This window comes from Camelus ferus, chromosome 5 (assembly GCF_009834535.1).
Source record: "Camelus ferus isolate YT-003-E chromosome 5, BCGSAC_Cfer_1.0, whole genome shotgun sequence".
Classification (NCBI taxonomy): Eukaryota; Metazoa; Chordata; class Mammalia; order Artiodactyla; family Camelidae; genus Camelus; species Camelus ferus.
Genome location: NC_045700.1, coordinates 74,740,699 through 74,768,207, shown reverse-complemented (window position 1 = coordinate 74,768,207; position 27,509 = coordinate 74,740,699). Strand labels below are relative to the sequence as shown.

At 36.6% G+C, this 27,509-nt stretch overlaps 1 protein-coding gene across 1 annotated transcript in view; it reads right to left on the bottom strand.

Annotated features, from left to right (window-relative positions):
- DNAH7 (dynein axonemal heavy chain 7) overlaps window positions 1-27,509 on the bottom strand; it is a 220,378-nt gene that overhangs the window by 55,419 nt on the left and 137,450 nt on the right. The window contains exons 47-49 of the mRNA XM_032480142.1: window positions 25,159-25,344; window positions 22,136-22,299; window positions 11,394-11,548 (exon numbers count right to left, since the gene is read on the bottom strand). Of these exons, the coding sequence (XP_032336033.1) occupies window positions 11,394-11,548; window positions 22,136-22,299; window positions 25,159-25,344 (505 nt within the window). The remainder of the gene's footprint in view (window positions 1-11,393; window positions 11,549-22,135; window positions 22,300-25,158; window positions 25,345-27,509) is intronic.

Genomic DNA, 27,509 nt, shown 5'->3' with positions numbered 1-27,509 from the left:
ACTGTCAATGAATATGCTAATATTGTTTCCTCTTTCTAAATATTATAACACCCTCATTGTTTCCTGTTATATTGCACTGAAAAGAAATTTCCTCATAATGTTAAATAATAACAGTGACAATAGATATCAATTTCTCATTATTATTTTTACATGGTCAGATTTTTAAAATCTATTAGTTTGTTAGAGTTATGAACTGAAATTCTGTTTATGAAATATTATAACATTTAAGTTTTGCTTAATTGCCTCAACATCTATTAATAATAATTTTTGTATAAAATCTAATATTTAAATTATTCTTTACTAAAAAATAACATTACATTATACAACTTCATCCCTTATTTTCCCTAAATTGTCTTTTAGTTCGACATGGCATTAAGAATGTCTACATTAATATGTATAAGTGTCTTTTTTCAAAGTTAAAATATACATTATAAAACTTAAGTATTATCGACTTGATTCTTTTCCCCAAAAGTGAAAATTTATTTCCTCACCAGTAGAATCAAGTCTTAAGCTTGTTAGGAAAGATTTCTACAGAGTCCAGATTTCAAAGAAATATGTTCTCAGTGTCGGATATATACTGTATCATAAGCCTCACTGGAAAATCAAAAGTATTCTAAACTTGAAAATTGGAAATAAAAAAACCCAAAACCCATATGTACATGAATTACTAGAATGCTATCCTTAGGTTTAACTATTTTATTTTGACCCTAAATTTTTACTTCTTTAACTTTTAATTAAATCAAAATATGGTTCATGTTAAAATGCCAGAGCAAATTTATGAGAGGCCTCTCTTCACATTTCTATCATCAAAGTTAACAATATGCTGGTTTATGTAAAAGCCTCCTTCCTCATTCCCTAGTGCCAGCCCGTCACAGTATTTGCAAAGCTTGTGGGAAACCAAGACTGGGAATCCAAACATATGGCTGCTAATATCCTCAAGTAACGCAGATCATCTCACTCAAAACAGTTATCCTTAGCAACAAAGAGAACCAAGTATTCTTCTCATATTTCTTTCGCATTTAGGACATTAACTGATATCAGTTATTTTTTATCATGAATTATCTACATTACACTTCAAATTAACAAGAAAAAATCTACATAGTGTGTTCAGCTGCGTAGGAGACTATATTCAGAGTAGATTCAACAATTACTGAGCACCTATGGGGTATCCTCAAAAAGCTTAGAGGTGAGGAACAGTTATGTGTGCAATACTAAGGGCAATTGTAGAAATCTGTAAAGGCACTTCACTAGAGAGATCAAGAGATGTCACAGATAAAGGTGTTTGAGCTGCATCTTACAGGATGAAGTCTAAAGGAATTCACCAAATGGATGGAAGAGCACAGATGTGAAACAAAGCCATGTTGCTATATGTACTGCCTGCTCCTGTGTGCCCTGTACCCCCATCTTCTAATACTCATCCCAACTGTAATCTATGCCTCTCTCTCTAAACCAGCAAGATCCAAGATAGCGGAGACCAAGTCTGTCTGTTCAGGCTGTGTTTTCAGTGGCACATGGCAGTTGCAAAATAAATATTTGTTAGGTGAATGAATGAACAAAGAAATGAGCAAATGGAAGAAACATTAAACAAGCAGTAGTTCTTCCTCTCTGATATGTTATATGCAAGAAGGGGGATGGAAGCAAAGCACTAGGAGATAAGATAAAAATAGGACAGGCTCCAGTAATGCTGGCTTTTGCTCATAATGCCAAGAATTTTTTCATAAACTTAGTGGAAAGCCATGAAAAGGTCTTCTATACAAGTTGATTCATTTTAAAAATTAAAAAATTCTTATTTTCTTTTATTTTTCCAGCTTTTCTGAGGTCTGAACAAATTGACTTATCAGCAATATTAATATGACTAACAGCCTATGCACACTTTATTCATTGGTGTAGCTAATTCAGATGCACCTTCATCTTCTAGAACATTGGCTTTCAAGCTTTTTTTAGGCAGGAGGATGCTTTTTACCAAGATGATTTTATCTTAAAACTCAATATAAAGAAATAAAAGGGGATCTGCTCTGGTTGAAACAGAAGCAGGTGGATAAAGGTGAAACCTCTGTCTTCTCTACCCAGGCTGCCTGCCTGGGATGACAGATCAGAAGCCACTGTCCTGGAATAGGCCACAGTCTAAAGATAACTTCTCAAATGGAAGAAACTTTAACTGCTTATGTTTTAGAACTGCAGCGTAACCGATTCCTTAACTTGAAGGTTAAATATAAAAATAGTTAGAAGATCTGCCATCTGTTTCTCCTTCTATAATAGATTTAAAACTTTTCACTTCTCTCTGATGAGTAATGTTAGAAGGCATTGTTAATAATCATTAGCCATGTTAAAAATATTTCATTCCAAAAAATAGGTTAAAGCAACTGTGAGTGACAGTAAGCACTGAACAGAAGACTTGGGGACTAGTTTCAACACTCCCCTTAACTAGGGTACAGTCTTAGTTAAGCCATGTAACTAACATTCTCTAGTACATTACTTACTTTTTAATGAAATGTAGTGGTTATTAGAATATACTATTGCATTTCAGATTTTTATGGGCACGACTCCAAGTAAGAAATACATTTTAGACTTTTACTCTGAAATGATTCTATCACAAAGAGAATCTTTACATTCTTAACTAATAATAATTTAATTAATAAATCTTATATTAACTGTGAAAAAACATTTTAAATCTTGATTTATATACACATAAAAAGCTTCAAAAATTTCATGAAATAATGCTTACCTTTACTCCATGCTATGCAGCTTAATGTGTTCTATTCTTTTTTTTTTTTTCTTACTGAATTTCACTTAAAAATGCTGGTCATGACCATGTAAGTTGGTTCTTGTTCCCACAGTTGTGAACCATAGTTTAAAAAACACCAGACAGACTATTTGTATGGCCCTTTCCTTTCTAAAATGATGCAGTACTAACATCAGAAATATGACTTTGATCACAGAAATCTCCAGAATGTCAAGCACTTGATAGATGCTCAGTTATCACTTACTTATGTCTACTGTGTCAAGGACATTATTTGAATATTTAAATTAAATAATTTTAATTACTTAAAATATTTAAGGTGCCAATTCGTTCAAGAATCTTCCCTGATTCCTCTAAAGTCTCATAGTTCACCATCTGTGTCTTTCTTATTATACTAACACAATTAAATATGTTACTAATCTAAGAGATAATATACATAAACCACATAGTAAATCCCCAACCAAAAAACAGTATAAATGGAGCTTATCAGACACTGTCGTAAGTACCCAAATTACAGTAACTCATTTCTTCCTCATGGTACATGGTCAAAGGATAGATGGGGAAACTGAGTCTCAGAAAGGTCACTGAACCAAGTACTGAGTAACAGAAGCAGGTCCTCTGATTCCAGAGCTGGAGCACCAACCCATGGCAGCACAGTGGTTCTAATAAGGGTTACTGATGTACCTCCACTTCCTGGTTTCTTTAAGGTTAGTTACACATATCGTCTGATCCTAACCACTGAACCAGCGAGACATTTGATAGTATCATTCATGTTCTCCCTTTTCTTTTTTTTTTTTTTAACATTTTTTATTGATTTATAATCATTTTACAATGTTGTGTCAAATTCCAGTGTTCAGCACAATTTTTCAGTTATTCATGGACATATACACACTCATTGTCACATTTTTTTCTCTGGGAGTTATCATAATATTTTGTGTATATTTCCCTGTGCTATACAGTGTAGTCTATTCTACAATTTTGAAATCCCAGTCTATCCCTTCCCACCCTCCACCCCCCTGGTAACCACAAGTCTGTATTCTCTGTCTGTGAGTCTATTTCTGTCCTTTATTTACGCTTTGTTTTTGTTTGTTTGTTTGTTTTTGTTTTTGTTTTTTAGATTCCACATATGAGCAATCTCATATGGTATTTTTCTTTCTCTTTCTGGCTTACTTCACTTAGAATGACATTCTCCAGGAGCATCCACGTTGCTGCAAATGGCATTATGTTGTCGGTTTTGATGGCTGAGTAGTATTCCATTGTATAAATATACCACACCTTCTTTATACAGTCACCTGTTGATGGACATTTAGGCTGTTTCCATGTTTTGGCTATTGTAAATAGTGCTGCTATGAACATTGGGGTGCAGGTGTCATCCTGAAGTAGGGTTCCTTCTGGATACAAGCCCAGGAGTGGGATTCCTGGGTCATATGGTAAGTCTATTCCTAGTCTTTTGAGGAATCTCCACACTGTTTTCCATAGTGGCTGCACCAAACTGCATTCCCACCAGCAGTGTAGGAGGGTTCCCCTTTCTCCACAGCCTCTCCAGCATTTGTCATTTGTGGATTTTTGAATGACGGCCATTCTGACTGGTGTGAGGTGATACCTCATTGTAGTTTTGATTTGCATTTCTCTGATAATTAGTGATATTGAGCATTTTTTCATGTGCTTTTTGATCATTTGTATGTCTTCCTTGCAGAATTGCTTGTTTAGGTCTTCTGCCCATTTTTGGATTGGGTTGTTTATTTTTTTCTTATTGAGTCATATGAGCTGCTTATATATTCTGGAGATCAAGCCTTTGTCGGTTTCACTTGCAAAAATTTTGTCCCATTCCGTAGGTTTTCTTCTTGTTTTATTTCTGGTTTCCTTTGCTGTGCAGAAGCTTGTAAGTTTCATTAGGTCCCATTTGTTTATTCTTGCTTTTATTTCTTCTAGAAGAAAAATTTTTAAATGTATGTCAGATAATGTTTTGCCTATGTTTTCCTCTAGGAGGTTTATTGTATCTTGTCTTATGTTTAAGTCTTTAATCCATTTTGAGTTGATTTTTGTATATGGTGTAAGGGAGTATTCTAGCTTCATTGCTTTACATGCTGCTGTCCAGTTTTCCCAGCACCATTTGCTGAAGAGACTGTCTTTATTCCAATGTATATTCTTGCCTCCTTTGTCAAAGATGAGTTGACCAAAAGTTTGTGGGTTCATTTCTGGGCTCTCTATTCTGTTCCATTGGTCTATATGTCTGTTTTGGTACCAATACCATGCTGTCTTGATGACTGTAGCTCTATAGTATTGTCTGAAGTCTGGGAGAGTTATTCCTCCAGCCTCTTTCTCTTCAGTAATGCTTTGGCAATTCTAGGTCTTTGATGGTTCCATATGAATTTTATTATGATTTTTTCTAGTTCTGTGAAATATGTCCTGGGTAATTGGATAGGGATTGCATTAAATCTGTAGATTGCCTTGGGCAGTGTGACCATTTTAACAATATTTATTCTTCCAATCCAAGAGCATGGAATATCTTTCCATTTTTTAAAGTCTTCTTTAATTTCCTTCATCAATGGTTTATAGTTTTCTGTGTCTAATTCTTTCACCTCCTTGGTTAGATTTATTCCCAGATATTTTATTACTTTGGGTGCTATTTTAAAGGGGATTGTTTCTTTACTTTCTTCTTCTGTTGATTTATCGTTAGTGTAAAGAAATGCAACTGATTTTTGAACGTTAATTTTGTAACCTGCTACCTTGCTGAATTCTTCAATCAGCTCTAGTAGCTTTTGTGTGGACCTTTTAGGGTTTTCTATATATAGTAACATGTCATCAGCATATAATGACACTTTTACCTCTTCTTTTCCAATTTGGATCCCTTTTATTTCTTTCTCTTGCCTGACTGCTGTGGCTAGGACTTCCAGGACTATGTTGAATAGGAGCGGTGATAGTGGGCATCCTTGTCTTGTCCCAGATTTTAGTGGGAAGCTTTTGAGTTTTTTACCGTTGAGTACTATGCTGGCTGTAGGTTTGTCATATATACCTTTTATGATGTTGAGATATGTTCCCTCTATACCCACTTTGGCGAGAGTTTTTATCATAAATGGGTGTTGAATTTTATCAAATGCTTTTTCTGCATCGATTGAGATGATCATGTGGTTTTTGTCCTTTCTCTTGTTGATGTGATGTATTACACTGATTGATTTGCGTATGTTGAACCAGCCTTGTGTCCCTGGGATGAACCCCACTTGGTCATGATGTATAATCTTTTTTATGTGTTGTTGGATTCTATTTGCTAAAATTTTGGTGAGGATTTTGGCGTCTATGTTCATCAGTGATATTGGCCTATAATTCTCTTTTTTTGTAGTGTCTTTGCCTGGTTTTGGTATCAGGGTGATGGTGGCTTCATAGAATGAGTTTGGGAGTATTCCCTCCTTTTCAATCGTCTGGAAGAGTTTGAGAAGGACTGGTATGAGTTGTTCTTTGTATGTTTGGTAGAATTCCCCGGTGAAGCCATCCGGTCCTGGACTTTTATTTGTAGGGAGGTTTTTAATTGCTATTTCTATTTCCTTTCTAGTGATCGGGTTGTTCAAGTGTTCAGATTCTTCTTGATTCAGTTTTGGTGGACAGTATGTTTCCAGAAACTTGTCCATCTCCTCTAGGTTATCCAGTTTGGTTCCATATAGTTTTTCATAATATTCTCATATGATATTCTGTATTTTTATTTTGTTTGTTGTAATTTCTCCATTTTCCTTTCTTATTTTGCTAATTTGTGCTGTCTCTTTTTTCTTCTTTGTGAGTTTGGCCAGAGGTTTGTCGATTTTATTTACTTTTTCAAAAAACCAGCTTTTGGTTTGGTTGATTTTTTCTATGGTCTTGTTAATCTCTATTGTATTTAATTCCTCTCTGATCTTTATTATTTCCTTCCTTCTGCTGCTTTTTGGGGCTTTTTGTTCTCCTTTTTCTAATTCATTCAGGTGGTGGGTTAAATTGTTTATTTGAGATTGTTCTTCTTTTTTGAGGAAGGCCTGTATCGCTATAAACTTCCCTCTTAGCACTGCCTTTGCTGTGTCCCATAGGTTTTGAGTGGTTGTGCTTTCATTATCATTTGTCTCAAGGTATTTTTTAATTTCAGCTTTGATTTCCTCATTGATCCATTGTTTTTTCAATAACATATTGTTTAATCTCCATGCTTTCCTTTTTTTCTCCTTTGTTTCTCTGTTGTTGATTTCCAGTTTCATGGCATTGTGGTCAGTAAAGATGCTTGAGATAATTTCTATCTTCTTAAAATTGTTGAGGTTTCTTTTGTGCCCAAGTACATGATCGATCCTGGAAAATGTTCCATGTGCACTTGAAAAGAATTGTATATCCTATTTTTGGGGGGTGTAATGCTCTGAAAATATCCACCAAATCTAGTTTTTCTATTGTAGTATTTAATTTCTCTGTTGCCTTGTTTATTTTCTGTCTGGAAGATCTGTCTAGTGATGTTAATGCAGTGTTAAAATCTCCAACTATGATTGTATTCCCATCAATATCCCCCTTTATCTCTGTTAGTAATTCTTGTATGTACTTAGGTGCTCCTATATTGGGTGCATATATATTAACGAGTGTAATATCCTCATCTTGTATCACTCCTTTTATCATTATAAAATGTCCTTCTTTATCTTTCTTTATGGCCTTTGTTTTAAAGTCTATTTTGTCTGAAATCAGTACTCCAACACCTGCTTTTTTGGCTTTTCCATTTGCATGGAATATCCTTTTCCATCCTTTCACTCTCAATCTATATGTGTCCTTCTCCCTAAAGTGGGTATCTTGTATGCAGCATATTGAAGGTTCTTGCTTTATTATCCAGTCTGCCACTCTGTGTCTTTTGACTGGAGCATTTAGTCCATTAACATTTACAGTAATTAATGATAGATGTGTGTTTATTGCCATTTTGAACTTATCTTTGCAGTTGAATTGGTATATCCTCTTTGTTCCTTTCTTCTTCCTTTTGTGGTTTGGTAATTTTCCTTTGTATTATCACGGATTTTATTTAATTTTTGTGACTCCTTTGTAAATTTTTGGCTTGTGGTTACCCTTTTTTGTAAATCTATCAACCCATTACTGTAACTGTTTTTATTAAACTGATAGTAACATGATCTCAAACCCATCCTACTGTTAAAAAATTTTAAAAAAGAAAGAAAAAAATATTCTATATTTCCCTGCCTCCCTCTCCCACTCTCAGTGATTTGTATGTCTTCTTTTATAATTTCATGTTTACTTTATTTGTAATTCATGAGTTATCACCTTTCCAGTTGTGTGTTTCTCATTTCTGTAGCATCCTGCTGCTTTTCTATTTAGAATAGCCCTTTCAATATTTCTTTTATTTGTCTGTGAAACTCTTTATTTCTCCTTCTATCCTCAAGGATAGCCTTGCTGGATAAAGGATCCTAGGCTGCATCTTTTTTTCATTCAGGGCTTTGAATATATCTTGCCACTCCCTTCTGGCCTTTAGTGTTTGTGTAGAGAAATCAGCTGAGAGCCTTATGGGGGTTCCCTTGTAACTTACTCTTTGCTTTTCTCCTGCTGCCTTTAGAATCATTTCTTTATCCTTGACTCTGGCCATCTTGATTATGATATGTCTTGGTGTGGGTCTATTTGGGTTCTTCCTGTTTGGGACCCTCTGAGCTTCCTGTACTTGGATATCTGATTCCTTCTTTAAGTTTGGGAAGTTTTCAGTCATGATTTCTTCAAAAACCTTTTCAATCCCCTTTGATCTTTCTTCTCCTTCTGGGACCCCTATTATGCGAAGATTGGGACACTTTATATTATCCCATAGGTCCCTTATGCTATTTTCATTATTTTTTATTTGCTTCTCTTGTAGTTCTTCTGAATGGGTGCTTTCTATTGCCCTGTCTTCTAGATCACTAATTCGTTCCTCTGCATTATCTAGTCGGCTTTGCACAGCTATTAGATCATTCCTCATCTCTGTCAATGAGTTTACCCATTCTACTTGGCTCTTCTTTATAGCTTCAATTTCATTTTTGACATATTTTATATCTCTAAACACTATCTCTTTTAATTCCTTCAGCAATTCGATCACTCCTTTTTTGAAATCTTGATCTAGTAGGCTATCGATGTCTATTTTGTTGATCTTTCTTTCAGGGGATTTCTCTTGTTCTTTTAATTGGGAAAGGTTTTTCTGCTTCTTCATCTTGCTCATACCTCTTTGGCACTGTGGTTTATGGAGTATCAGTTGTTTATTTTGGTCCTTAAGGATTTTATCTATCTGATGCCTATTTAGGAATAGAACTTAGGAAAAAAAGAAAAAAAAAATAAGACAGAGAGAGACAGAATTTTAAAAGAAGGGAGAAAGAGGGTTTGAAAACAGTGTATAATGAATAATAGAAGAGTGAGTTGAAGCAGAGTATTAATCGGGTTGAGACATCCTTTTAAAACCTTTACAAAAAAAGGGGGGGGGATGAATAGATGTATTTGAAACCTGTGTCTAATCAATAGCAGGACATCCAAACCCAAGAGAAATAGAAATGAATTAAGAAGTAAAGATTAAGAGAGTAATAGAAAATAGAACAGGTAAAAACAGATTTAAAAAAAAGGGGGGGGGGGAGGTTGTCGGTGTTCTCCTGGAGTCTGTGTGCTTTTAATGTGAAGTCTTTCTGTCTTCGTCCTGTTTTGGAAGCTCAGCTTGCTGTTTTCAGAGGCCCTCCATTGGCGCCCTCTTCTGTGCTGCTCCAGCACCTGTTGGCAAGCAGATCGCGCCTCCTCCTAACACTGGGTCAGGTGCAGCTCTCTGCTGTGGGCGGGCGGGTCGCTGCCCCTCCGGATGCCGCAGTCAGATGTTGCAGACTGGCCAGGTAGGAGGGCGGGTCGTGCCCCCTCCCAGCACCTGGGTCAGGGGCTGTGTTCCTGCCCGAAAGGCAGGGGGGCCACTCTCCCTCTATCTGCACCGCCAGTAGCTCCGCTCTCTGTGCGGCTGCGCGCTCCGCCCTGGTCGGCGCTCCGCGGGTGGGCTCGGGGAAGACCGAGGGACAGCCCTGTCCCTGCTCCGAGCCAAAACCCAGCTCCTTGTTTGTCTTTGTGGAGCAAGTTCTCTGAGGGACCAGGATGGAAGGATCCTATCTGCCCCTGGCTGCAGGCCAGTCTCAGTCTGGCCTTTGCGGACGCTAAGCCCTTCCGTGCGGATGCAGGTTTCGCCCCCGCCCTCGCCTGAGTGCTAAGAGCGGAGGATATGGCGGCTGTGCCTGAGCCCCGCCTCTCTTCCCCCGAAAACTTTCCGCGGGTTTTCAGAGATGGGGGTGTGCACCCTTCCCCCAAAAGCACATCAACCTTGCTGTTTTATGGAGGGCCCAGGTTGTTCTGCCCTGTGCACCCACAGCCACGGAGCGCAGCCCCTTGCGTTCCCCCGGGGCTGCCTCCGTGCAGCCGCCCCCGTCCTCCGCCCGGCTTGTGCAGCCTGGCCCTGCCCGCCGCTGCCGGCCCGCGTCTCAGGCTGGGTGTTGGGGGGACGGTCTGTGCCCGTTTAACTTAGTTCTGTTAGTCAAGGGCTGCTCTGTACAGATCCGAGCCTCGGAGGCTCCCCCTCCGTCCCGCTGGCCTCTCAGTTGGAGAGGAGAGACCCAGCGAGCGAGCACCAGTCCTCCTTTGCAGCGCCCTCCCCGCGGGACCCGTCCCGCGCTGCTTTGCCTTTTGTTCTTTCTTTTTTCCTTTTCTCCTACCAGATTTTTGGCGTCTTTATCTTTTGAAGAGGGCGATGTTCTGTCGGAGTTCCACAGGTGCTCTGGTTGGCTGAGTGGGTCTGTAGATGTGGGTCTTGGTGTATTTGTGGGAGAGTGTGACCTGCGAGCGTCCTTCTACTCCGCCATCTTCTCCGTCTCTCCATGTTCTCCCTTTTCTGATAACTCCTGTATCACTGTGGTATACTCCAAGAACACCAGCTGGATGAATGAAATACTGTTTGTGTGTGTGTCTGTGTGTCCATCTATATAAGCATAAGATTTTGTAGGCAGACTTAGACTTTTTCATTTCATGCTTATCCAAACCAAACCTAAGATTTTGATTAGTATTTTAAAGCTTAACTCATTATTAATATGCAAAAATAAACTGTAAGACTATCTGGTACATCTGTATGATTCTTCCCTGTAGCACTAGTTCTATTAGCAACTGTGATTTGCTAAACTTGTCCTGGGGCTAAAAATGTTGTACTTTCATAATGTTAAACTCCTGTCATGGTTCTAATCTCTCCATGGTAAATGGCGGGTAACAGCCAGCCACGTAAAACGTGTACTCACTTCTCTGCCACTTTTGTGGGATAAGTCGAGAGAAGAACAAATAGATAGTTGCACTCATGTTGGGTTAAAATGTTTTTGGCATATCAAGTGGCCCTTTTAATGGTAGAAGGATGGCAAACAATAGACAAAAATTAAAATTAAGGAAGCATCACAAAGGAATCTTGAGACCAAAAAAAAAAAAGCATCCTAACCTGCTGGAATGATAATCTCTAAAGCTCTCACTTGATTAATTACCAACAAATAATGAAAGACATTAACTAAGAGAAATAATCACTTAAGATAAGTCTGACACAAATATCTTAAAAAAAAAAAAAACCCTCCATCATTTTGTGTTAACTGCGCCCTCTCCAGGCATTTCTGTAACAAATACTTGTTTTTTAATTACATACCAGGGGTGCCAAACTGGATGCAGTTTTCCAGAGTCCTGGCATAGTCAGGATCACTTAATTTAATGAGGTGAAGACTATTGGTTTTTTCCATGTTCTTGATCCATTTATTAGCCTGACCTTGAGGATCTATCATCAGAGGCCACCTTCTTGCATTCCTGAGAAGAAAGACGATGCGGTCAAGCCACGATCCGTTTTTATGCTATTTTACAATGCATACATCGCTTTCTTACAGTTTATGCTTTGTAATAATATTTTACTTTTTGACTTGTTATAAGACACTGTGTTCTTGAAACAGAGACATTTAAATTGAGCAGGCTACTAGAGTGGCAACTATAAAAGCCATCTGGCAAACTTAACACAAATTCTTTTACTCCTTCTGAAAAATTTCAATGTTAAATTCTCTTTTTGAAAATATTTACTGCTCTTGCTAATTAAGTCACAGTGATGACCAATAAGAGGACTACAAATCAGGAAACTTCAGTTCTTCACTAGGCCCTGCCGTTAATTACTCATGTGAACTTGAGCAAGCCACTTCACTCCCTCAACTTCTGTCTGCTGTCACACTGTACAAGAGGGAGAGAGACATCTCTTTCTTTGAAGTCTGACCATTAAAGATATAATGTTCGGAAAAAAAGGGTGAAAAGCAAATTTTATATCATTAACCTTCATAATAGCCATTGACTCGTAAGTGTTAACACAATTGTTGGCCCAGTAATTGTTTCAAACACTTGAATATTTAATGGCCCATACATATTTTACTACGTACTTGCCTAGAAACTGAGCTTCTTACAACAGAAATATGTTCCCTGAAAGTCGGGGTTTTTACATTGTTAGAAAGCTCAAACGTATTGCTTTATCCTCCCTCACATCCCCCTTTTATGATAAGAATGAGCGCAGTGAACCATGAGGCACCCAGTTTATTGCCCAGGGTGTTGTGGGTCACAAAGAGTTAACCAGTATCTGCCATTACCACATGGCATCTAACAATACAGCCTTCTGCTGCGTGTGAAATGTAACCAGCACTAAGATTACTGCTCTTTTTCTTTCTCTTAGAAGTTTCAGTGAGCACAAGTCATAATTTTGGCCAGTTTCCTAAAAATACTGTCATATTCTTCAAAAGTGAGCACAGAAAATTCATGAAGAGCATCAGAAGAGCAGGAGCAGAAAATAAAAGGTGACTGGGTTAAAGAAAGAAAAAAAAAAGTTGGGATGAAACAGGATAATATACTCAATTTCATCTCATTATAACATGAATTTAGAATTTCTTTGGGTAATTTGTCCCAAATGGAAGTAATCATAGTCCTCCAATGTTGGCATTATATAATGTGTTAGTCAGCTCTGGCTGCTATAAAGAAGTACTGCAGACTGTTTTAAACAATAGAAATTTGTTTCCTCACAGTTCTGGAGGCTGGAAGTTCAAGATCAAGGTTCTGGCAAGTTTGGTTTCTCCAGAGGCCTCTAGCCTTGGCATACAGACAACACAGCCCTCTTGCTGTGTCCTCAGACAGCCTTTGCTCTGTACGCACATCCCTGGTGTCTCTTCCTGTCTTTATATGGACACCTAGTCCTATTTGAGAGGGCTCCAATTTCATGATCGCATTTAAACTTAATTACCCCTTGAAGGCCCTGTTTCTAGATACAATCACATTGGGGGTTGTATCTTCAACATATGAATTTGCCAGGGAGGGGGAACATAATTCATTTAGGAAGAAATGAGATCAAAAGAGTAGTATAATATCTTAGATGCAGCCAATTAATAAAAAGAGAATCATATCCATAAGAAACTAAAAGGAAAGAGAGGGAAATTAGAAAGGAACAAAACTTATAAATATGTAAAAGTTTCATTCTGCTACATTTCAGAAATATTTTTAAATCGGGAGGATTTATGTGAGCAATAGATAGCATTTATGCTTCCATAAAGAAATTGAATGACTCACTCTTCCTTCTGTTGCTTCCACACTTTTTAGCCACAATACCCACATTCATGCTGTTTCTTTATCCAAAATGCACTTCCTCCCCCAGTGTTTCATGTTCAAGTACTACTCATGTTTCAAGGTCAACTCAAATGCTATGCAGCCAACAAAGCATATCTTGATTTCTTTTCTCTCTGAACTTCTTTAGCCATTCATCCATACTACATTTATGGTACTTTCATATAATGATAATATTCTATTAAGGTAATTCTATAGTTTCTTAACTGCATCACCCAACTAAACTGTGTGTTTTTTGAGGGAAGGGTCCATGCTGATTTTTCTTTACCCTCTTTCCCTGCATCAAATAAAGTTTGCATATAATTATCTGCTGAAAAGAAAATAGCAAAAAAAATCTGACAAACACCATACAAGTTAACTCTTTCAAAAAATGGACATTTTATAACAGATTATCCTGCACAGGCAATACCTGTCCAAAGAACATCTCCAAATCAGAGGAAAGGACTTCTGGTGTTGACCAAGCGGAGCTAAGTCTGTTACAGGCGATCTCTGCCACTGATTACAATGAAAACTTCTGGGTGAAATACAAAAATCAACTACTTGCAGATTCTAAAAAGTAACAACAAGTGAACTGGAGGAACGTTAAAACTTGAGGAATGACCAATACAGAGTGGTGAGTTTCTTGTGTGTTTTTCCCTTGTTATCCTCTGGCCTTGGTCTGAGAACAGGCCTAATGGCAGAACTGTGTGGCAGGCACAGGTAGCAAAAACTCAAACTAGAAGACTGAGGAAATGAGCATGTGTGAGCCAGAGAGCCAGGGATCTCTGTTTTCCCTTTTGTTCCTACTCCCAGGTCAACTCCAGCCACAGAACTGTTTTTATTACCATGGCAGAGCAGTGGCGGTGCAGTCACCTAAAACACTGAGTGAAAAACCCATCTCTCCAGAGAGAAGAGCTGGGAAAAGGGCCTCTGTTGTGCTTACAGTCTGAGGGGTGTCACAGTCGGCTCAGGTTTCAATCCAAAATTACTTGAATACAAAGAGTAAGAATGTGACTAATTCTCAAAGAGAAAGCAAGATGTTATTGTTACCAGGAAAAAACCCATAAATCTTTAAAGCAGTTATTATAACCACCTTGCATTTGGTAAAGGTGAATGTTTTTGAAATAAATGGAAGGAGAGGTGTTCTCAGCAGAGAAATAGAAAGTACAAAAAGAACCAAATGGAAACTTTAGAACTAAATAAAATTTTCATGGTAAGGACTCAATAGCAGAAAGGCGACAACATAGGAAACAGTCAGTGAACTTGGTGACAGATGAACAAAAATAACCTACTCTGAAAACTAAAGAGAAAAATATTGGAAAAAAAAAAGAACAGAATCTCAAAGACTTGTGAGAAAATATTGAAAAATTTAACATTCATGTCATTGGGGCCCAGAAAGAAGGAGAAAGAGATTGGTGCAGAACACATATTTAAAAAGAAAAAATAATCGTTAATACTTTCCCAAAGACAGTGAAACATATAAATTTAGAACTTCACATACACACACAAAAACAAACCACCTACACTTAGCTTCATTATAATCAACCTTCTGAAAACCAAAGATTTGAAAAAATATTTTTAAATGCAGGGGAAAATGATATAGATAACAATTATTCAGAAGACTGAAGCTTTTACATCAGATATCATGGAATCAGAAAACAGAACATATTTAAAGTGTTGAAAGAAAAGAACTGTCAACCCAGAATTCCCTATCCACCAAAACCATCTCTCAAGAATAAAGGCAAAATAAAGACATTCTCAAATGAAAGAAACTAAAAAAAAATTTTGCCAGCAGATTTGCTCTAAACAGATGCTAAAGTTCTTCACCCTTAAGTAAATGATATCACAGTGAATTTTAGAATTAAAAGAGCAAAAAAATGGTAAATATAATAGGTTGTTTCCCCCTCTTAAGTTCTTTAAAATATATACAACTACTGAGACAAAATATTAACATTGTGAGTAGGGCAGGGAAAAAGTGTTTCAATGTATGCAGACTTAATATATATGACTGCTGCACCATAATTAGGGGAGGTAAAGAGGACCTGTATGGTTAAAAGGCTTCTACATTTTAATTGAAGTGGTAAAACATCTCTAGGGAGATTGTGAAAATTTGTACTAAAAATAATGCACAGTATTATAGTAAAAAATATACAAAATGAGATACTAAAATGGTAGATTATTCAAATACTTTCAAAAGAACAGGGCAACAAAAATCAGATGTGAAAACAGAAAAATAATAAAGTAGTAGATCAAAATTTAATGATATCAACCACATCAGGTATAAAGTTGTCTAAATTTACTAACTGAAGGATTGTCAGACTGGAAAAAATACAAAGCTTAATTGTATGCTGTCTACAAGGTACCCACTTTAAATACACCAGCATACTTATATTAAAAGTAAACTGACACCTGTACCCCAATGTTCACAGCAGCACTGTTTACGATAGCCAAGACATGGAGACAGCCTAAATATCCATCAACAGATGACTGGATAAAGAAGATGTGGTATATTTATACAATGGAATACTACTCAGCCATAAAAACCAACAACATAACACCATTTGCAGCAACATGGATGCTCCTAGAGAATGTCATTCTAAGTGAAGTAAGCCAGAAAGAAATAAAAATACCATATGAGATCACTCATATGTGGAATCTAAAAACAACAACAACAAAAACAAACAAGCAAAGCATAAATACAAAACAGAAACAGACTCATAGACATATAATACAAACTTGTGGTTGCCAAGGGGGCTGAAGGTGGGAAGGGATAGATGGGATTTCAAAATTATAGAATAGATAATCAAGATTATACTGTATAGCACAGGGAAATATACACAAGATCTTATGGTAGCTAACAGAGAAAAAAATGTGACAATGAATATATATATATGTTCATGTATAACTGAAAAATTGTTCTCTACACTGGAATTTGACACATTATAAAATGATTATAAATCAATAAAAAATGTTAAAGAAAGTAAACTGATGGTATATAAATATATATACCATATATATATATATATATATATATATATATATATATATACACACACACACACACCATATATATATATGGTGTATATATATATATATATACCGTGTATGTATATATACACACACACACACACACACACACACACCACGCATAAACAAATCAAAAGAAAGCTGGACTGGCTATGGTAACATCAGTAAAAAGGAGATTTCAGAACAATAAAAATTGTCAGGAATATAAAGGGACATTATATAATGATAAAAGGGTCAATTCATCAAGAATACGTAACAGTCTTAAATGTGTAGGCATCTAAGAAGTGGGCTTCAAAATACATAAAGCTAAAACTGATAGAAATGAAGAGACAACAGGTAGACAGAATACTAGTAGGATGTGGAAGATGCAAACACTCTCAAAGAACTCAACCTAACTGACATTTAAAGAACAGTCCATTCAGTAACACATTTTTCACATGGAACATTCACATAGACCATATTTATGCCATAAAACAAACTGCAACAAATTTAAAGCAATTAGATTCAGGAAATGTATGTTCTCTGAACATAAAGGAATTAAATTAAAAATTGAAAAAACAAATAACACAAAGAAACCTTAAAAATTCTCAAGTATTTGGAAGTTAATACTTTTAAAAAAAATAATCCATGGTTGAAAAAAAAAGTCTCAAGAGAAATTAGAAAATATTTTAAAAGAAATGAAAATATACCATATTGAAATGTGCTATGCAGTTAAAGTAGCACATAATGGAAAATGTACAGCATTAAATGCATAGCCTAGAAAAGAAGAAAAATCTAAAATCAATAACCTAAGCTTCCATTTTATGAAAGCAGAGAAAGAAGAGCAATTTAGGTCAAAAGAAAGCAAAAGAAAAGAAACAATAAATATTAAACCAGAAATTAATGAAATTGAAAACCAAAAATGGAGAAAAGTGATCAAATGAAAGGCTTGTTCTCAGATAGGATCAACAAAATTTATCAAACTTTAGCTAAACAAAGAAGGTATAAATTACCAATATCAAGAATTCTAGAGGAGGTTATCACAGACCCTGTCGACATCAAAAGGATGATGAAGGAACACCACAAACACCTCTACGCCCATACACTTGACAAGCTGTTGAAATGGACCTAAATCTTAAAAGACAGGAACTACCAAAACCCATTTGAGTGTAAGTAGATAACTTGAATAATCCTGTCAGTATTTCAAAATTGAACTCATAGGCAAGCTCTTTCAACAAAGACAATTCCAGGCACAAATCATTTCTTTGGTCATGTCTAACAAACATTTAAGAAAGAAAAGAATTCTATTCTACACAGTGTCTTTCAGAAAATAGAATGGCAGACAATGTCCCCACTTGTGTATAAACAACCGACTTTCAACAAAGATGCAATGGAAAGAGGAGAATGTTTTCAAACAAGTTGTCCTGGCACAACCAGATATCCATTCTCTCTCTCTCTCTCCTGCTCTCATTTTGTCCCTCTCTCTCTATAAATGTATAGATTTACTTATACAAAATACTATATATAATATATGTATTTACACACACAGTGTTCAATACCCCGTGAACAACTGCATCAAATTTATTTCCCCCAAACAACACCTTTAATACAACATTTTTTTCATTCAAAAACAAGACAATATTGTGGCTTCAGTTTACAGTCTTTGCTTTTGAAGATTAGAGCTTTCATAGAAAAAAATTTCCAGGAGATAATCCTCAGGGTAGGTAGAAAAGAATGTACATACACACACACTTGTGTGTGTATATATATATATAATTGTTTTATAAGTATACATATATGTTAAGAAGTATACATATATGTTAACAAGTGTATGTATGTATATGTATGTATGTGTGTGTGTATACACACACACCGACAATTATTGTGGAGCTCTATATGCAACAAACATTGTTGTAAATAGCTTCACTCTTTGGATGAATATAATTCCCAAATTTGAAATGAACAAGTATTGTATTTATTATTTACCTCCTCTACACCATGATTTTGCATTATTTTTTGACAAAGACAATGTTTTTCTTTACACAGTCTTCTCTCTTATTTTCTCCACCAAATGTTCTTGAATCCAAAAATGCTTCAAAACCAGTGGTTCCCAAATGGAAACTGAATTTTTATTGCGCCCAGCATTCCAGGTTTTGATAGTGTTTGTTCTTTTGTAATTGTCTAGAGAGGATTAATATTTGGTGTTCTTTTGGGTGTTCAAAAAGTACAGATTTCTAACATGATAATACATTTTCACTGTAGTCTGCACAGGACAGAATTTGAATATAGTAGCAGTAGTGCTTTTCAAAGAGTTCTGTTATTTACCTTTTACACACACACTGATGTAAAAGCAGACAAAGAAAGGTGGGTGTTCTCAGTTATTACTGCTGCTGAAATAATCCTAATTTATCTGATGGTTATAGACATGAAAACTTAAAGACATTTAAAAGATAGTTATATTAGATATAGGTCTGATCTACTTACCAAATTGTTAAACAACCCTCACACTGCTTTCTCTGTGAAATGTTCCGGTAGAATCCAATTACATTTAACGTTACCACTAGCCCTTGAAATTCTGATTAGGCAAGGACACTGAAGTGTCAGTAGCTCCAAAAGTTAATTATATTCTAACTTGACCAAATTTTATATATTCTTCCAGTTCCCTAAATAAACTCCTCCCTCAGCTGAAATAATATGTGAAAAGCACTTGGCACAGAATCAAGTCCTTAGTAAGTGCTCCACATTAGGTATTATGATTATCCAGTAAGTATCTCCGGGGAATGGAAGCACACACTAGCAAGAAAATAAGATACTTACCTGATAGGTCAAAGTGATCACCTTAACTTATTTACCAAAACCTCTCAGTATAAGGTTACCAAAATTATTGCCAAAAAAAAAAAAAATCCCCCAAGAATGAAAAACGTTAATATTTCCTTCTTAAGTAAGGTTGCTAATATTTCAACACATTTACAAACAAGTAGCAAATATGTAGGGGTTATGGCTCATTAAAACCATTTTCTACCTCAATCTGCAATGGAAATTTATCTTGAAAAATAATCACTGAAAGATCTGGAATCTTAAAAGCAGAAATATTTATCAACAGTTCCAGTATTATTGAAATATAACTGGACCCCCCAAAAAGGGTACGTTTTCTGCTAGAAAATAAGAAGCAGTTTAGTCTCCACTGAATAGATGGAGTTACAGGAATAGTTATAGATGTCCTGCTAGGGAGACCAAAGGCACGTGAACTGCAAATGAAAACACAATAAAGACATAACTCCCACTATGTGGGACATGACCAAATATACTCACAATTGCTCAAGAAGAGCAAAGCTTTTTTTTCTGAGAGGAAAACAATAGCAACAATGACAAAAACAACAAAAATCAGACTCTTTCTTAGGTTGAAGTTAATTGGTCCAGTTGGACAAAAGTAAAAGTAAAAGGTGGACTTATTTTTTTTTCTATTGAAATTTTAAAAATAAAATTCTATTATTATTATGTGTACAGTGTACTCTATTTTGACTTCTGTATACACTACAGCATGTTCACTGCCAATGGCTTAGTTTCCATTCATCACCATACAGCTGACCCCCTTTACCCCTTTCACCCTCTCCCCTCCCCCAACACCCTTGCCCCTCTGGTTACCACTACCCTCCTCTATCTACATGTTTGCTTTTGTTTTGTTTGGCTTATTACTTACTTTTCTATTTATTTATTTCATATTTCACATATGAGTGAATTCATACAGTATTTGTGTTTTTCCATCTGACTTATTTCACTTAGCATAATACCCTCAAATTCCATCTACGTTGTCGCACCTGGAAAGATTTTGCCCTCTTTAACGAATGGCTGAGTAGTATTTCGTTGTATATGTATACCACATCTTTACCCATTCATCTGTTGACGGACACTTAGGTTGATTCTCTATCTTGGCTATAGTGCTGTGATGAACACAGGGGTGCATATACCTTTATGAACTAGTGTTTTTGTTTTCTTCAGATAAATACCCAGAAGTGGAATGGCTGGACATACGATAATTCTACTCCTAATTTTTTGAGGAACCTCCATAGAGCTTTCCATCTTGGCTGCACCAATGTACATTCGCCCAACAGTGTAGGAGGGTCCCAAAAGGTGGACTTCTAAACTTTCAGAAGCCTCCCATGTATGTTAACGTCTAATGTGTATTATCAGATTAAATGTCCAAGCAAACTGTATGCTGCCTACTCGTTAAGTAATTAAAATACAAACTAGCTGCCATCCTGTGTGTCTTAAATGGCACTTAAAAATCTGTGTTATATGCAAACTAATGCACGTATTTATCATTTATCTAGAGTCTACGCTTTTTCTTCTGAATTAATTTAGATTATCAGAGCACAGTACCCAGTGCTTAATTTTAGTCCTCGAAATCAATGAAATAATTAAAGGTAAGCTTAGTTCCTGAAAAAGTTTGTTTCCCTAAGGAAAATTTGCTTGATTAAAAATTGAGAACTGTGTGACCTAGTTTTTGTTTGTTTGTTTGTTTGTTTGTTTTGGGGAGGGGTGGTAATTAGGTTTATTTATTTATTTTTAGAGGAGGTACTGGGGATTGAACCCAGGACTTCATGTATGCTAAGCATGTGCTCTACTATTTAAGCTATACCCTCCCCCTTCTTTTTTACCTTAGTTACTGGAAAGTTGTGAACTTCATTCAGCACCCAACTGTAAGGATTTGCTTGCCTCAAGCACCTAGTAGTAACTATCCCTTTAACATCCCTAGGTGTTCTCATCAGATGTTAACTTTTTTTATGTTATATTCAAACTGCACATGCTTCAAAGCCTTTTAGAACAGTTCAGTAAATAAATGCTAAAGAAATCCATATGTCAGGACCATGTGTTGAGCAGTAAATAAATTTGTTTACCAGAGTCTTAATTTATAGAATAAGTTTCATAAATATCACCTATAAAAATTGAAGAATAACTGGTTTTTACACATAGTGGTTAATTTTATTTAAAAAAATTGACATGCCTCAACCATTTTTACTTTCAATTAAGTACTACTATCTCAATTACTTTTTCAGTAGTAAGCAACTAATAAAAATAGGCACGTAACAGAGAACTGAATGTTTCCTACTGATGATTTACCTAACATGCTAAGACCTCCAAGAAGACAGACCCTGTGATAGAAGGCCCAGGGTAATGTGACCTTGAAAATCACACAATTAATGATCATCCTCACACTGGGCCAGACTGAACTTGTTGGCTTCTGGGAGGTAAGACAAGGTTGGATGAGCCTCCAGTACACTCCCAGCCCAATCTCCATGGGATTTCTCTACTAACCAGGAGATTCCAGGAATCATACCACTGTTTTAAACGTGCAAATCAGCCTGGGACCCAGAAATGTATCCATATCATTTAAGTTGGCCTCATACCCAGAACTCACTCTTGCATGTTTATCAACCTACAATAACAATACTCTGTATTTTATGGGAATAAAAATTTGGGACTTCACTTACTTATGGAAGGGTTTTACTCTATTTGCTAAAAATTGATTAAAAATTAAGCAAAAGCCATCTGGGGTTTTTGGTTTGTTTAATACTGTCTCCAATACTCAACTATTCCAGTATTAGCTGGAGAAGGAAGTGATTATTCATATTTAATTCAGCTAATAAAGTAAGTAAAAAATTTTAATACTATAAAACTTCACTAGCTTTAAGTGTTAAAAAGGTGCACAAATAAATAAATCCACTGATTAACAGAGATGGTTCATAAGAAAAATATTTTCCTTACATTATGATGATCCCATTATCAATGGAAAATGAGTCAGAGGGCAACCCAGCAATGTTCCAGGCTCGAATTGTCACTGCTTCTCCCAGGATACCCATAAGGGAATAATCATCGGAGCACGGGATATCTCTTCCTTTGCACAAATTTGTCCACTCCTTGGTTTGGTTCTTTAAGCCATACACAGAAAGATATAAAAATGAGGCTGGACATTACCAAACAGATACTTTGTAAACTTCTCAATTAACACTTTGAGTCAACAAACCATTGTTGAAACTCTACCTCAAAAATGATTTCTGTTTATCATAGACTGACTATTAACGGTGTCACCTTGCTTAAAATACCAACCACCATCAAAGCCGTGCTGACTTTGATTATTGGTAGGGAAAAGGCTTCTTAGAAAGTTCAAATTAATTCAACTCCAGGGTTTGTATGTTCTTACAACACTGTAGGATTTTGTTTTGGAGACTGGCATGGGCATTAGAACTGAATACTGCGGGCTCAGTTATGGCAAGAGAATTGGAGTTTTCTACGTTGTACTGTGAAGAGAACCAGAAATTCTACGAAGGAGTTGATGAGTAAGTGACAACTACTCAGACTCCAGCTTGGAGGGAGGAGATCTAGCTACTTACTAAGGGCTCTTGGTATCCAGAGACTTTGATGTTAGAAAAGATGAAGATTGTTGAAAGGTCTTTGTCTTACTCGGGTTTCCCACCAGTAGAGTCTGGCATGAAGGTTCATGTGAAATGATTTATTAAGGAAGGGAAGCCAGGGGAAGCAGTACAAGGACCAGGAAGAAGCCAGTAAAGATGAGGGATCAACCAAAGGTCTGTAAGGTGATCCTACTGGAAGTGGAAGTTATTCTTTGGATTGTTGCAGCCAGAAGGAAGGGAGACAGACTCTCACACTCTCACCTCTGTCAGTCATTCATGAAGGTCTACCCCAGAGGGAAGTAAATTCTCAGGCAATTTTAGCTCTCCAAGCACTGGACAAAGTGAGTTGTAAGAGCCCAAGGGAAGTCAGCCAAAAAAAGAGCCACAGGTGCTGGTTGTCAGACGTGAAAGCACAGGAAGCCAGGTGGGGATCTGGGCAGAGCATTGAAGTTGCCACTATAACCGTTATGACTAGAATTGAACAGAAAATTTTTGATGGGGTATAAATTGCCAACTGTCCTGACCCAAGAGAAACAGATAAAAGAGAGACAATTACAGAGTAGGATTCAGAGAATGCATTTACAGGAAGAAACAATGACATTAGAGACCAGTTAAGTAAAAGCCTAGGTTGCTATAGTGAAACAAGGAAGGGATAAAACTGCCTTCAAGCCTTCAGGGATGAGATGGGATGGGATGGTACATCTGCTTGAATCAGGGGTGGACGGGGTTCACAGAAGGAGCTATGAGCTTGGGTTGTATCCTGTGTCCAGCTGAGTGTTGCCTGGCTTCTGTCAGTAAACTCCAGAGTCTCAGTTCTGGACCTCAATGCTCCCTTGAAGCATTTGTGTGGAGGTGTGACTGGCAGCTCCCAATAGGGTGGAAGCAGGGGACTGGGGAGTCAGCAAGCTGCAGTGCCTCAGAAGGAGTCTGCAGAGAGGGCTGGGTTGGGAGGAGTGGGACTGGCGGATATACCCTGCGTGGCCCTGGAACACAACACAGGAGCCAGTGCACACACAGCAGTGTTATAGGAACCAAGAGAGGAGAGTCGGGGGGTCTGTAGCTACTTCTTCCATCGTTCCAAGTTGATGGAGAAGAGTAGAAAGAGCGCTAAATTAGGATGAGTCTCATTCCTGCTCTGTCATTAACCAATCGTGTGGCTCTGAGCAATTTTCTCAGTCTTTATAAGCCTCAGTTCCTGAGACTGTCGAGCAAACAAGTCTATCTCTAGGTAAATAGTGTCCTGTCAAATGTTAATTATTTGAATCACAAGATTTCAGTAACTGCAGACAGTTGTTCAAAGACACAAATGAGAGACAAAACTAAGAAGAATGTTAAGGTCATGCACCAGGACAGGGGCTCTCAGAAGCCAAAGGACTAAAGATGGAAGCATGATCAGTGTGAGGATTTTAAAACCACATTGGTTAAAAACAAACAAACAAACCAAAACACTAGCTCCAAGAATCAACTCTACTTAAGAGAAAGCCCTGAAATCAAGTGGAGCTCAACTGGGACATGTAAGCAAATGCCTTGGGAACCCTTAAAGCACCCTCACAGAGGTGAGTTTATTCACTCTCTCTCTCTTCGGGTTTGACACCAGGAGCTGCAGATTTCTCTCTTCTCTTCACTCTCATTACCCTTAATCTTGTCCTATTAGTTCCTTTAATTTTTCTTGATCTCTTCTCCTGCCTTGCCAGGCTCACATCCTGGGCTGTACTCTAGTTCAATTTTCCTAAAGAGAGCTAAAGATATGCTGAGCCTCACTGAGAAAGAGACTGCAAAGTGAAAGAAAAAAAAAGCTGCGAGGAGAAGTAGGGTTAGGAGTTGGGTCTGTGAAGACTGAGGCAGAATCTGTCAGAGGGGTGGGAATTCAAAGCAAGGAGCTTGATGTTTGTTTTCTAAGGAAAGATGTTACTTATCAATCGGGTTTTAGGCAGGCTCACCTTTTCCTCCCATAAAGTTTTAGTTTCTGAAGTGATTTGGAAATGATTTATTACTGAGACCCATAGAGAGCCATTGATTAAACACACCTCCCCTCCCCCCTCCCCATCCTGTTACTTTTATACTTGTTTAAGAACTAAAATTTTATCAATTTTCTTCTTAGGGTCTACCATTTCAAATTACATTCTAAAGAAAATCTGTTTTGTTTCTAAAACAATTAGATTTTAGAAGAGTATTTAATATACTGGTTTTTTTTTTTGGCTACGGAACAAATTTATAGAATAACTAAAATACACAACTAGAAATCACTCAAAAATATTTTTCTCCTTGTACTTACCAAAAAACTCCAAGCAAACAAACAAAATCCCCTAAGAGAAGTGTTGATTGTAGTGGGAGAGTCAGGAAGAGAGACCTTGGAGGTCAACTAGTACTCCCTACCTGTCGATAGTTAGACGTGAAGGCTCCCAGGTAAGCGACAACTCCTGAGGAAATGAGGATGTCCCCCGTCAGGTTGACGTACAGCTGCCCCAGCTCCAGGGCTGTGTGGCTCCAGCGTGTTTTCTCACCCCCGAGACCTCCGATCAACTGTTCAGCCCGTTCTAGCTTTTTGCTGCACAAGTCAACCTCAAAAATAAAAGTAAACTTTTATCAACATCCACAAGTAGGAGAAAAAAATTCCACGAGATTTTACCCTTAGAGGTAAATTAATTTTTTAATTACAAACGTACACTTGGAATTTTTTTTTAAACACTCTACAAGAAAAATGTGAGCTATCTCACCAAGAAGACTGGAAAGCCCGTAACTTTTTAGAATCTTTTTCTTTAATTTATTAAATTCGTAACAGATATTTATCATACAACACAAAGAATAGCTCTATTTAAGGAAATGAGCCACACTATGAGACACTGAAATTTAATTAGGTAGGTGATAAAGAACATTCTCTTTCCAATATAGATGTTTTCCCTCCATTTTAGTAATCTAAATGCATTTTATTTTTAAATATTCTGTGAACATTTTCCCTCATTTAACTTATGATTGATTTAATGATAATTTTAAAGGTTAAATGTTTAGAAGTTTTGATAATTTATGCTTACTTACAAAGCACAATTTTCAAGTTGTTAGATTGTGCCAACCTACTCAGACACTTGCAATTAACCTTAAATCAGGGCATCAATCAGTAGCTGAGAGCCTACTTTGTGCATAAGACTGTCAACCAAATTTGATTATACATAATTAAATAATGACTTTTTCTTTTAAAAGAGAGGGTAATTATGAAGGTGGCAAACTGGGGGAGAAGCCATTTCAACCCATGCAATAGCAATATTCCAGTAGACTACCTGAATGATTTTGATTAATTTTAAGTTACTTAACATCATTATTCTTAGAAGACAAGATTAAGTAAAGGTTATCTTAAAGTTCAAAATAAAATCGTTTTCATGAAAAGAGGAAGTAAATAACTGATAAAAGCAGAGACATTTTGATTATTTCAGAACAAAAATTTGGCTATACCTTTTCCTATGCTATTAATATTTACATTAAATAAATGCTTTTAGATTAAAAGATAAAATACTGTATCAGTTTATCTAAAGATAGTTTTAAAAACGCAAAAGATATGTAACTGGTAATATTTTTGCTGCTTCCTAAATAAAAACCTTTCTCTTTGAATTTTCCCTCTTTTAATATCTTTTGCTTCCTAGTTTCTTCACTCATTCTACTTTCAACAATATTAAAATGTTGAATCAGGTCTTGGACTATAATAATGTTGCCATCAGAAACTACCAAGTGAAAACACTGTAGCAAAAATTTCTCTTCCAAAAGATTTTTAGTACATATATATGCATATATTACCATAATTTTACCATTTTACATTACCATAATTTTCCAACATTTTATTATGAAAATAAATAATTTCAAACATACAACAGAGCTGAAAAATGTTTACAGTGAGCAACTACATACCCATCTATTAGTTTTATTATTTAAACTATAACTGATCACTTGGAAACCATGCTTAATAATAGGTTGCATTTCTAAAGATTAGCACAATGTCACACATTGTACAAATGCAGAATCTGTGCACATATCTGACAGAAAGAAGCAGTCAAGTATGGTGGGGAAGTGCATAGCTATTAGAGTCAGATTGCCTGGGTATGGATCTTAGCTTAGAAGCTGGATTGACCAGGGGTAAGTTGCTTAACTTTTCTGTGCTTTAGCTGCTACAAAATGGTTCAGAAAGATTACCTCCCTCAGAAGGCTTTTCTGAGAATCAATGAGATAACACAGACTGCTCTCAGAACAACAGTGGCACAAAATATGCTTACTCAATAAATACCGACTGCTATAAAATATTTTGACTCTTTTTCTGGAACATAATTGGACTTCAGCAATTGATGTTCACCAAGTTAGAGCAATGTTTTCAGTCTTAAAAACATTTTCAGTGGACATAGTATGGTTCTGAGTATTGAGTTCTAATCTCAGCTCTGCCATTAGCTCTTACACAACCTGAGTCACTTAATATTTTGGTTCTCCATCCTCACTTATAACGTGAGGAATGATTTAAACAACCTAGCTCAATATTCTAGTAATCTAAGGCAGAGATGATTGGCAATTTGTTTTCTTTTGGGTGGGGCAAAGGACCAGAAAGAAGGTAAGTATTTTAGACTTCGTGGGCCAAGAGACAAGGTCAAAGATATCATATAGATACTTATATAACCATTAAACATGTAATCATTTAAAAATGTCAAGACCATTATTAGTTTGTGGGCCATAAAGAAACTGGCAGTGGTGGA